Consider the following 13,323-nt stretch of genomic DNA (forward strand, 5'->3'; position numbering starts at 1 on the left):
GAACCAATATTGAAGCAACCATTCCATTCGGAAGTTGGGGTCTTCAAAATGGCCGTTTTGTAGGCGTCCACAGCTTCTTCAGGTGATGAAAATCTCTGACCACGCAATGTATTCTTTATTTTAGGGATAGTACAGAAATCATTAAGGCTTAGGTCGGAGCTGTACGGCGGATGGTCTAATAATTCTATGTTTTCTTGCTCTAAAAACTCTTTTGTTCTGTGCGCGGTGTGAGAACTCGCATTGTCGTGATGGAGGATGATGCGGCGGTTGCAGTTCTCTTTACGGAGTTCAGAAACGACCTGTGGCAAACAAATGCTAGCATACCATTCTGCATTAACCGTTCTTTGTCCCTCAAGAGGAATAGTCGCAACATGGCCGGTTTTGGAGACAAACGTGGCCACCATTTTTTTTGCAACACTTCGTGAACGAACAATTTTTGTTGGCTTTAACTCATTTTGGAACACCCAAACTCGTAACTGGTTTTTTGTTTCGGGTTCGTACGCGTATATCCAGGATTCGTCACCTAATACGATGTTGTACACAGCATTTGAGGATCCTGCGTGGAATCTTTCGAGAGTTCTGACGCACCAAGTAACGCGAGCCGCTTTTTGCTCTTCACAGAGCAAATGCGGTATCCATCGGGAAAACAACTTTTTTACACCTAACTGTTCATGCAAGATTATTTGTATTTGACTCATGCCAATGTCTAAAGTTGCCTGAATCTCGCGGTATGTCACATGTCGATCTTCCTCAATCAGCTTACGCACAGCATCAACGTTTTCTTGGGTGACTGCAGTTTTTGGACGACCTTGACGGGGATCATCACTGAGCTTGACACGTCCACGTTGACATTCAGCAAACCAGCGATAAATTGTGGTTTTGGATGGGGCTTCATCACCAAATACAGAAATCATCCGGTCAACACACCGTTTTTGTGTTAAACCACTTCGAAAGTCATAATAAATCATCGCTCTAGAATTTTCTCGCGTCAATTCCATTTTCTCAACGACTAAACAAGTTTGTCAAGACATTGTGAAAAGACCGAGAATCTTTTTTTAAATAAATAAATGGTATTCGATTTTTAAAACCAAGGAGTTTTCAATTAAAAAGATTTTAATATGACAGGGACAGTGGAAATATTCCATTCCCGATACTTTTAGTGCAGCCTATGTAGGCTTAGCTTGACAGACACGACAGACGGACAGACAGACAGACATAAAACATAGTGATAAGGGTTCCGTTTTTCCTTTTGAGCTACGGAACCGTAATAACTGTGCAAACAGCAGGAATAAAAATATTTTCTGTCTGTTCTTGGAAATAGGACTTGTTAACATGTCATTTTGTTTGGTTTTGTTCTGAAATTATGTTTGGTCTGTGTGCCTACTGGTAAAATATCCACCTACCATTTTGTTAAAAAAATATCATGGTTACGAGAGCATGAGAATTTCACATAAATGTCCTGTAAATCCTTTGTGGACTGTAGCGAAATCCCGTGGGAGTTAAATGCTGTGCACGCGGTATTTTAGTATTATATTTCCTGAAAATACAGAATCTAGTTGTTTTTGCTCTAATCCTCTTAATGTTACAAAGTTTTCTCATGATGTTATTCCCTAAATAATACCTATTCTTGATAGACAAACTGTGAATATTATATTATACTTACAAAAATTGAGACCAGGTGAAGTCATTCAGTCATTGGACGTATTTATCAGTCTTCCCACGTTTTGACGACGTTTTTTTAACCCCCGACCCAAAAAGAGGGGTGTTATAAGTTTGACGTGTGTATCTATGTATATTTCTGTGGCATCGTAGCTCCTAAACTAATGAACCGATTTCAATTTAGTTCTTTGTGTTTGAAAGGTGGCTTGATCGAGAGTGTTCTTAGCTATAATCCAAGAAAATCCGTTCCTCCGTTTGAAAGTTATCAGCTCTTTTCTAGTTACCTCCACTTGTTGGGGGTATTATGTTTAGTTTTTATATTCATACTGGTTTCGTTAATGTATCCCTTACAGCCTTAATATGTATTGTACTGTACTGTATGTATTGTATGTGCTACGTAAAAAGATTAGAGGTAAGGCTCTATAAAATTGCTTAGTCCTTTCTATGTTGACAATTACTATCTTTAAATAGACTACTATCAAACGACATCAAAGAAAATAGTTTCACACTCTAATAATTTCTATAGGTGAAACCTAGAAACCTTTTCGATTAAAAAAAATACGCCAAGATAAAACTGTCCGTCGAGCGATTTTATTTATGTTGAGATGTAGAAATCATACAGCTGTGAAAAGATGTGAGAGATCGGTATGAGTCTGATATCGTTAAAACTCAAAGGAACTTTATTCAGCTCCTTTTTTTTAATAATAATCCTTCATCAATCATGAGCGCTAAAGAGCGATGAAAGGGAACCGTTTAATCCATTTAGAGTTTGACGTTAAAGTGATTTGGCAAAAATCTGTTATTTAGCGGTTCTTGGTACTGTGATGTTGCGAAAGTAGACAAGCAAATCTGATCGTATAATATGAAGAGATGCAAGGAGTTGCATGAGCCCCACACGACACGCATTTGCTAATAGTGAAACGTAATTCGATACAAGAAAGTTGTTCTGCAATCAATGTGTACCCTACCTTTGCAATTTTGACCCAAGTAAATGGGTGATGGCTAATTTTTCAAGCCCAAATTCGAATTTTCCTTGTGCTTCTTCTCTATGCCTCAGGGGGAAATTTTTTATACCATCTTATCGGTCCCAGTATATGAAGCGCCTATTATTTAATAATAGTTAAAATTTTACCTAATTTTATGTGAGTTGTATGAGGAAAAAGTTGGGATCTTACAGAATTAGTATCCAAAAAACCGGCCAAGTGCGAGTCAGACTCGCGCACTTAGAGTTCCGTGCTCGGGTATTTTTTCCAATATTTTGCACAATAAATTAAAAACTATCATACATTCTTAATAAATAAAATAAAATAAATAAAAATAAAATAAATAAAAATAAAATAAAGATAAATAAAAATGTGTTTTAGAATGTATCCGTAAAGCCCTTTCATATGATATCCCACTTGGTACTGTGAAAATTGAAACACATTTAATTTTTTTTTAATGATATAAACACAAATTCGCGGTTTTCAGATTTATTCCTGTACTTGTACTATAAGACTAGCTACCTGCCAAACATGATTCTAGGACAACGGGAAGTACCCTATAGGTTTCTTGACAGACACGACGGACAGACAGACAGACGGACAGACAACAAAGTGTTGTCTGTCTGTCTGATCCTATAAGGGTTCCGTTTTTCCTTTTGAGGTACGGAACCCTAAAAATAGCCTCAAGGAGGAGGAGTCATGACCTTCAGCAATGAAAATATAACGCAAAGGGAGAGAGAGAGCCTGGAATATTACAAAAGATATAATTATTCAAAGATGCTAAGCGATTGCATTGTCACAGAATTTGGAACGAACATGATGGATTACAAACGAGATCGATGTCGTCAGAATTCAAAGGACTTGATTCAAATCCCTTTTTAATCGCGAATCGTCGTAGTTCATAAATCATGTTCCTTTAAATTGCAAGATGTTTGATTACGAGATTTGGATTCTATTTCCAAGAAAAACTGTTCTTTGGTTTATTGTAAAGACAAAATATAGAATTCACAAACTCATGGAGAAAAAGATTGTTATTATTATAATTATTCAACTGTCCTTTTTTGTGGGGTATCACATTGTGGCGTGATTGAAAGACAAACAATACTGTAACTGTACAAAACAGTACAAATACACTTTTGCTTTTTTATATAGGTAGTGATATGAATGTGTATGTCTGTCCTTCTATCTGTCTGCCCGTCTATCTGTCTATCTGCTATGTTTTCACGGCCCATCCGTTACATGCATTAGGCGATAAGAGATAGCATGGCGTCCTGATGTCACTTTAAGTTACTTTTTTGTACTGGAAAATCAAAGGGTTTCCTTCCAAAATTCTTCCCAAAATTTTTAAACGTAAGTCCACGCGGACTGTCTTGGGTGTCATCTAGTAATTAGTATTATTTATTCAGGGATAATAATGAATATTATCGATTAGCGATTTATATCGCTCGGTCCTTTTATTTCTCTTATTTTTCTTATATTAAATATCCATTACACGTTCAACCATGACATTTAATAAGATTAAGCTTCTTGTACAAAGTAGATAATCGTCTCAGGCCGTCTGAATAGTTAAATACCAGCTTTTGATCAAATTACAAAACCTTGAGATGTTTTACCAAGAATTTGTAACTTCTACTTCGTTCCTTTTTTATAAATTAAAAGGATTTAAGAGGGGTCTCTCCGTCACTCGCTCCATACAAACGTAGTTCCAATTTCATTTGAATATTAAGCAACCAAAGTCCATGAAATTCTGCAGACATATTCTAGAAACTAATATCTATGCCTGTGGTTTTCCAGATTTCTGTTAAAATATTCGGTTTCAAAGTTACGAGGTCTTAAAAATTCACATACAAATCTTTGAGCTCCTGTAATTTTAAAACTACATATTTTAGAAAAATCAAAAACACCACAGGCACAGATATTAGGAGAAACTTCTGCTAGCAAAAAAAGTGCTGCGCCATGGCTCTATAACTGTACTGCATTCCATTTACACGCACGAAACGTTTTGCGTCATCATTTCTCACCCGCACGGCTAAGGTTTAGAATACCCTTCCGCGATTTGTAATTATTGGTAGGAAACCTACCAATAATTACAATCCGGATATCTTTAAGACAAGAGTGAATAGGCATCTTCTAGGTAAACGCATCTCATCTTAGGCTATATCATCACTTTCCATCAGGTGTGATTGTGGTCAAGCGCTTGCGTATTAGTGAGTAAAAAAAAGTACTCTGCACTCTGCAGATACACGTTCGCGCTTCACAGTCACGTGAAAAACACAATTTGATACAATTCACGTGTTTCATCATTATGAGGTGATATTTGAACTAATCTAATTGCGTAAAATTAATTAAGTATCGTGCACCTTGACATAAATTTCTTATCATCACAAATCACAATTATAGTACTCATGGGCTATCCTATAATTGGGTGGTTTGACGTCAAACAAAGTAAAATCCCCGCTCTGGTCATGAATTCTTTCACCAAATTTTGCTTGCAAGAGATTACTTTAGCAATAAAGCTGCCTTTGCACCCTCATGTATAGATTCTTCTGTTTTTTCTGCATATGTTTAGGTATGCAATAAAGAATTCTAAATAAAATCCAGGTTAGACTAGTCTTACATAATATTCTGTAAGATATACTTAGTTTAGTTGACCAATATTTTTCGATTTACTGTCGTCATCATCATCAACATTAACCCATTGACGGCTCACTAGAGGCCAGATTGAAAACAAGTGTAAATTAAAAATTTATAACACCCCTGACAAGTGAAGGTTACAGTAACTAGAAAAGAGCCTATTACTTTCAAACGGCTGTACCGATTTTCTTGGATTATAGCTAAGAACACTCTCGATCAAGCCACCTTTCAAACAAAAAAAAAACTAAATTAAAATCGGTTCATTAGTTTAAGAGCTGCAATGCCACAGACACAGATACACACGTCAAACTTATAACATCCCTCTATTTGGATCGGGGGTTAATTAACTCATGTCATTCATTCGACTTATAAGTTTGACGTGTGTATCTGTGTATCTGTCTGTGGCATCGTAGCTCCTAAACTAATGAATCGATTTTAATTTAGTTTGTTTTTGTTTGAAAGGTGGCTTGATCGAGAGTATTCTTAGCTATAATCCAAAAAAATCGGTTCAGCCGTTTGAAAGTTATCAGCTCTTTTCTAGTTATTGTAACCTTCACTTGTCGGGGGTGTTATAAATTTTTAATTTGCACTTGTGTAATTCTATAATAATATTTTTTTGAGTCGGTGCCAATGAGATGCCTATATTGTTGAAGAGTAGACGATTTGTGCAGCTAATAAGCTAATTTGCAGTTTATTTTAATTTTAATTTTTTTAATTTTTAGTGCTTGTGGTTATTGAAGTCGGAATTTATTTTTCAGCTAGTCTCAATTTCATAGGAAATTAAAAATTATACGCGGACGAAGTCGCGGGCAACTGCTGGTTTATAGTAATCATCTTGAAGAGAATGAGACGAATGCATTATTTAATATAATCATAGAATTAATAAGTACCTATTAGTATTTAGTTACTAGTGCATACTTCCCACTTCCATGATTTTAATATTGTTGCCTTAGATTAAGGTCCAACGCGCAGCGGAGACCAATCCTTAATCTTGTTTGTTTGGGCAGTATACTATGAGTTTGCGATCTAAAGTGCGCCTCAAGACGGAGTGGACCAGCAGATTAGTACTTAAAGGGTCATAGCACTTATAGAACAATTAATCTTCAATAGCATAATCTTTATCTATGAATCGGTGTGAAGGTCCGTGTTATCAGACATTTGATAATTGTGTTGACCCAATATTCTTTCTTTTGTAACTCCTAGGTATAAATGAAGCTCCGATGATGGATGCCATGGTCAGTGCTTATTGTACCGCAAAATGTTTAAAGTCTTACTGTTTATATGTATTGGATATGCTGGTAAGCGATTATTTTCTACTAGGTATTTAATAATAAATAGCTACTGGGTACTGTTAGAGTTTAGACGAATAGTATAAAACACAAGTGTACCTAAATTAAAAATTTATAACACCCCCGACAAGTGAAGGTTGCAGTAACTAGAAAAGAGCTGATAACTTTCAAACAGCTGAACCGATTTTCTTGAATTATAATAGCTGAGAACACTTTCGATCAAGCCACCTTTAAAACAAAAAAACTAAATTAAAATCGGTTCATTAGTTTAGGAGCTACGATGCCACAGACAGATACACAGATAGATACGACAAACTTATAACACCCCTCTTTTTGGGTCGGGGGTTAAAAATAATTAAATCAAAATCAAAATTTATTTATTTCATGGAGCGTCTCTTAGGCTGACATCTATAGATCGTACTTTGACTGTGCTCAGACTAAAGTTTCAGTTGAAACGAGACAGATTTTTGCCAGCGGTATAACGCTGTCTCGTTTTAACACTATCTTAAGTCTTCGTTTATGACTTGCGCAGATCGCTAGATTGTAACTTCAGATTAGACTACTTGTTTTGCGATCACTGTACATCAGGCAGGTTGAGTACATTCTAGCGGCATTGCTGCTCTAGTACTATGACAATTCTTTGATTCGCAGCATCAAAACCATTTGAGGAAGACACAAGAATAGTAGGCGGGGAGGATGTGGACATAAAGGAAGTTCCTTACCAAGTATCGGTGCTGAAACATGGAAGGCATTCATGTGGCGGTGCTATTATTGACATTGATCTCATACTGACCGCGGCTCATTGTGTTATTGGGTAAGATTTATCAACTTTACTTCACTCATCTTCATTATGGTCAACCGATAGACACCCACTGCTAGGCATAGGTCTCTCGTAGGGACTTCCGCACGCTACAGTTTTGTGCTGCCTGGATCCAGCGGTTAACTGCGACTCGCTTGATGTTATCCATCCGACCCCTCATAGTAAGTAGAGGGTCTTGCAATACTGCACTTTTCGGTGCGAGGTCGCCATTACAGCACCTTGAGACCCCAAGGATCTATCGGTTGTATGAACTATGTGAGTTGTCTACGACTATGAGAGAGTCTGTCGGGCACTCTGGTTCTCCTACGTGTCTCATTTCTGATTTGAAGCATAGCTCTTTCCATTGCTCGATGAGTGATTCTGAGTCCTATGAGACTTATGAGGTATATATAGTTAGCGACCATGTGTCCATGTATTAGGATCCATATTAATGGCAAAACGCACTGTTCGAAGACTTTGGTCTTCAAGCATTTCAGACGAGAAGATATCTCGATGCTTCCCAAACGCTGCCCAGCCAAGTTGTATTTGGTGGCTAACCTTTTTCTTGAAATTAGTTACCTATTTACTTACCTTTCTGAGTTGGGGAACTAAAGTTGTGGCTTTAGCTCACGCCAATCAGTTTTTTCAAGGGCTAGCGGTCTTTCTAGGCTTATTAGTCCATCAATGATTCCTAGGACAACTAATCGGTTATTTTCAACTGATCCATCAAAGTAATTTTCACAACGTGATCTCTCTATAGCTGAGAGATGAATCCTATAGAGCGTATTTACTTTGAATTTGCTCAGAAAATGAGATGGATTTCATATGCAGTTAAAGGAGAACGGATGATGTCTCTGCTATAAATCTGTTTCGTTCAAATTCTAAGTGAAGTCTGAGCAGACTCAAAGTAGGTTCTATTGAACTCGATCTTTATTCTTAAGTCAGTGGTGACGCACCTCAAAACAAAATAAAATAAATTATTTTACCACGGATCACATAACAGTAGGTACTTCCTACGAAGTTTTTAGTTCAGCCATTCCGTAGCTTAGCTATTCGTTAGCTGCGACAAATAGACAGACAGACAAAATATATGATAATAACCATTTTTTGAGTGAGGCATTCATTTTGAAATCACAGACAGGCACATTTCATTTATTTATACATTTATACAGATCCGCCAAACGTAATATAAAAAAATAAACCGCCAAAATCACCAATTTTCAAAACTCCCGAAAAACTTTCCAGGTAAACTACCAAATGACTGGAAAGTTACTGGTGGAAACATTATCCAGCTTTGCAATCAGATATTTATAGTGACGATAATTATTATTGTTTACATTAACTCCTGTACGAAATTTTCCATTCATTTTACGTAAGGTAAATATTAATATTAATATTTTAACTGAGTAAATAACCTTGCGTAGACGAAGGAAAATTTTAGCAATCAAAAAGTTCAGTCATCTCATCAAAGTTATCATAATCTTGTTAATTTAAAGTAATACAAGTGTAAATTAAAAATTTATAACACCCCCGACAAGTGAAGGTTACAGTAACTAGAAAAGAGCTGATAACTTTCAAACGGCTGAACCGATTTTCTTGGATTATAGCTAAGAACACTCTCGATCAAGCCACATTTCAAACAAAAAAAAACTAAATTAAATCGGTTCATTCGTTTAGGAGCTACGATGCCACGGACAGATATAAAGATACATCCGTCAAACTTATGACACCCATCTTTTTGGGTCGGGGGTTAAAAACAAAGTCTTTTAGGCTGCCGTAATAAAACGAGAAACCCCTATGCTATCGTCTCTCATTCAGTCCATCTGTCTGCAGTTTTAAAATAAACTAAATTAAACCCTTTCAATGTTTATATTTTAGTTTTAAGTTTTTGGTAGAAAATAAATATGTAAGGTATCATAACAGCTCATGTAATATATAAAACTGTATTAAAATAAAAAAAATATCCATTCATATGATCATGGAACCCTACCTAATGCATGTTCTGATACGCAATTGACCAGTTTGATTTATTTATAGTTATAACTCCGGTATAAATAATAAAACAAGATAAAAAGATTACATTTTCATCACACGCTTTACTGTTTTTAATGGGATAACTTTGAGCAAAACGCAATTTTGTATGGTTCTATGATGTTTGGGCTTGGGCCTTGTATTTAATTTTTTGCCTTTTTTAGTGGTAACAAGATTGCCTTACTGACTTCAATATTGGACACCAAGGAATAGGGTCTTTGACTCTAATAATAAAACGATGTGATGTTTTGTATAGCGGCAGTTTATGGGGCTAGAATTCATTAGACCTCACAGGGCAATAAACGACAAATATTTTTCAATTTTTAGGGTTCCGTACCTCTTTTGTACAATAAAAGATCAGCCTGACTGTCCAGCACGGAAACGTAGCCAGTGTTCTTAACTTGACTTAACAGGGCTCTCTCCGTCACTCCTTACAATTGTAGTCCCAATTTCATTTGAATATTAAGCAACCAAAGTCCATGAAATTTTGCAGACATATTCTAGAAACTAATATTTGTGCCTGTGGTGTTTTAGATTTTTCTAAAAATATCTAGTTTTAAAATTACAGGGCCTCAAAGATTTGTATGTGAATTTTTAAGACCGCGTAACTTTGAAACCGAATATTTTAAAGGAAATCTAGAAAACCACAGCCATAGATATCAGTTTCCGGAACGTTTCTAAAAAATTTCATTGAGTATGATTGGTTATTATTCCAATGAGAGACGAACTACGTTTGTATGGAGTGGACCGAGAGACCCCTCTTAAGGCATGATTTGTTTTGTAATTAGATAAGGCTAGCTTTAAAGTTTTAATGTAAACTAGCTAATGCCCGCGACTTCGTTCGCGTGGATGTAGGTTTTTTAAAATTCCCGTGGAAACTCTTTGATTTTCCGGGATAAAAAGTAGCCTATGTGCTAATCCAGGGTATAATCTATCTCCATTTTAAATTTCAGCCCAATCCGTCCAGTAGTTTTTGCGTGAAGGAGTAACAAACATACACACAAACACACACACACACACACACACACACACACACACACACACATACAAACTTTCTCCTTTATAATATTAGTGTGAAGTTTCAATTATTAAAAAATATCTCACATTATTCACAGCTATCATTCTTTATCATTCAAGGGCTACACCAAGGAACCTTCAAGTTCGCGCAGGTTCCTCATCCAGCCAAACAGGTGGTGAAGTGTACCAAGTTGGTGACTTCGCATGGAACCCCGACTTTACCTATAGCAAAATGGACAGTGACGTTGCGGTACTATGGCTGACCAAACCCTTGGAGCTTAGTGACAGTATTGCTCCTATACCTTTGATTGACGCTGGGGAGGAGATCAATGACGGTGATTTGACAGTAGTATCTGGCTGGGGTAATACCAGGGTAAGTGTGCATACTATTACAAAATTATAACTCACCGAAATTCTTTTTGTTAACCGACTTCAAAAAAGGAGGAGGTTCTCAATTCGTCGGAATCTTTTTTTTGAATGTATGTTCCGCGATTACTCAAAGACTCCTGCCCGGCTAGCATGGGCAGTAGAAAAAAATTATATCCCCCGATTATATCCACTGATGTCATACAAATCAGTGGATATAATCGGCTCAAGCTCAGCTATAATTTAATAGCTTAGTTAACATTAGGATTTTAATTGGGCATAGCATATTATAGTACAGAGAGGCCACTAAAAATTGTGAAATAAAAATTTTCAAAAGAAAAATAAAACCGACATCAAAAACCACAAACACTAAAAAGTAAAAAATATTTTTTGTTTAGCTACACGCCTACCTAGGTATGAAGTCGGGCGTGCTTCACACTTGGATTTCTAATTTTGTTTATCGGGTTTATTTTTCTTTTGAATTTTTTTTTTGTCATCATATTAAAACTAACAGACTGTTTGAGATGAAACCGTGCCATGTGGGAACGATTTCATCTAACTTTCAGTCAGAAGGGCACGCTTTCATCTGGCAAATAAAATATCATGAGTTCAACCTCTATTTGGATTTCTATATTCTAGATCATTGTAAATTGACGTGATACAGTAATCTGATTGGCGGAACCTACACTGTGCGTTCGAGCGCACTGTGAGACCTCATATTAATATTTGTAAATACGGGCATTAGCTGCTGTCTACAGAATATAAGTTCTGTCGCATATAAATGGATACTTGAACCTATTACCATCCAGAACTAATTAATTAAACTTTATTCAATTTATTATACCAGGAAAATGGCGGTATGCCGAAGACGCTACAACAAGCAGTAGTCCCTAAAGTCAACGAAGAAGCATGCAGCAAAGCATACGCGCCTTTGTACACTATTACACCCACGATGCTATGTGCTGGCATGCCTGGTGGAGGAAAAGATGCTTGCCAGGTACTATTTTATACCAGTAGTCAAAATAGCCTTTTAAATAATAATTAATATTCCGTAAGTTGTGGATCTCGTGGATGTTGCAATGAAGTATCAATACACCTATAGGAGCCGGGGTCTAGCGTAATTTTGTCTGGTGGGAGGCTTCGGCCGTGACTAGTTACTACCCAACCAGCAAAGCCATGCCGCCAAGTAATTTAGCGTTCCGGTACGATGCCGTGTAGAAACCAAAAGAGTATGAGCTTAATAACCTGGAAGGAATATGGCAGTTGCCATACTCCTTCCAGGGTAGCCCACTTCCATCTTAGACTGTACCTACAATTTTTTTTATTTTTTAGGGAGACAGCGGTGGTCCTCTGGTCAGCAACGGAAAGCTCGCGGGAATTGTTTCATGGGGCTTGGGCTGCGCTAGACCCCATTACCCTGGCGTTTACGCCAAGATATCAGCTTTGAGGGAATGGATTGACGATCAAGCGCTTAACTTAAGACTAGCACACCTCCTAAGAATGTGATGAAAAATACCTAAAACGTGGAATAGGTATAATTCTTTTTTTGTATCTGTTTGAATAAAAATACCTGCGATTTAATATAGTATATGTTTTTTTACCTCGTCTACGAAGAAAGATTGCTGAACCGCACAGCTGATAGCATTACCTATGCAAAGTCACTCACATCAACACTTAAGTTCTTTCTAAAAAAGTCTAAATTACTGCTTGGTGAGCCTTAACAAAGTCGGTTCACACGACTCTTAGATATATGATTTCGATGAGTACGAAATCAATGATACGAGTTCGTCAAGATCAACAGTTACTTATCGGTAAACGTTGCTTTAATTTACGCGCCATTTATGGTCAGAAACCTTTCCACAAGTCCCACACAGCTGTACAAAGCTTCAACTCAATCGGATGGAAGATACGCGAAGGCATAAGTAACGAACATACAGATCAACAATTTTTTTTAAATATTGTGATTTACAATCATAGCTGCCCACTAACCAGATTAGGTATATCGTTAAATAAATTCAAGTTTCTGCCCCTAAGAGCTTACCAACAGGAAAAAGCTTGGACAACCCTATTCGGTAAATAAGGTCATAAGACCAATTCCGGAGACCCACTATGTCCCTGTCATCACTTTAAGACTGCTGCGGTGCCAGAGCATTCTCATTTTGGCATATTTATCGTCCCTTATTAAGGCTTAACGACTAAACTGACCGATGATAACGACAGAGGGACGCTGTCGTTTTGCGTGTTTGGCCACTAACAAGGAGAATTTTTTATTTATGCATTTTCTTGACTTACAAGATTAAAGCACTGCGCTTTTATGTTCCTAGTTTGCTAAGATCTCTGATTTTTAATTTAGAGGCTAGATAGCAATTAATGCACGTATAAATTTACAGCTTATCAAATCTGTGTAGAATAATAAGCAGGCCCTTAAATAAGCAAGAACGTGCTGGGATGAATAGATTTTTAATAAATACAAATCGACACAAGTAAAAATCCTGCGAAGAGGAAACCTATATGCCTGTAAGTTTCACACTATTCTCAAAAGTGT

At 36.8% G+C, this 13,323-nt stretch overlaps 1 protein-coding gene across 2 annotated transcripts; it reads left to right on the plus strand.

The window, feature by feature from the left end:
- Nucleotides 1-6,457: 6,457 nt before the first annotated feature.
- On the plus strand, nucleotides 6,458-12,356 carry LOC123865708 (vitellin-degrading protease-like). Of its 2 annotated transcripts, XM_045906919.1 has the most exons (6): nucleotides 6,458-6,574; nucleotides 7,217-7,379; nucleotides 9,042-9,046; nucleotides 10,538-10,785; nucleotides 11,626-11,775; nucleotides 12,111-12,356. In XM_045906919.1, exons 1-6 carry the CDS (start codon nucleotides 6,535-6,537, stop codon nucleotides 12,282-12,284), a joined length of 780 nt encoding a protein of 259 aa, XP_045762875.1. In that variant the 5' UTR covers nucleotides 6,458-6,534; the 3' UTR covers nucleotides 12,285-12,356. The 2 variants fall into 2 exon arrangements, with proteins under 2 accessions (XP_045762875.1, XP_045762874.1); XM_045906918.1 differs by lacking the exon at nucleotides 9,042-9,046 and having other exon boundaries at nucleotides 10,533-10,785.
- The last annotated feature ends 967 nt before the right edge of the window (nucleotides 12,357-13,323 follow it).

This window comes from Maniola jurtina, chromosome 5 (genome assembly GCF_905333055.1).
Source record: "Maniola jurtina chromosome 5, ilManJurt1.1, whole genome shotgun sequence".
NCBI classification, from domain to species: domain Eukaryota; kingdom Metazoa; phylum Arthropoda; class Insecta; order Lepidoptera; family Nymphalidae; genus Maniola; species Maniola jurtina.

What these genes read in the sequence shown, in the direction of transcription:
- LOC123865708 (XM_045906919.1), top strand. Translation starts at nt 6,535, where the DNA reads ATGTTTAAAGTCTTACTGTTTATATGTATTGGATATGCTG. An exon ending in CTGGCTGGGGTAATACCAGG is followed by an intron (nt 10,786 to 11,625) that starts GTAAGTGTGCAT and finishes TTATTATACCAG; the next exon opens with GAAAATGGCGGTATGCCGAA. An exon ending in GAGGAAAAGATGCTTGCCAG is followed by an intron (nt 11,776 to 12,110) that starts GTACTATTTTAT and finishes TTTATTTTTTAG; the next exon opens with GGAGACAGCGGTGGTCCTCT.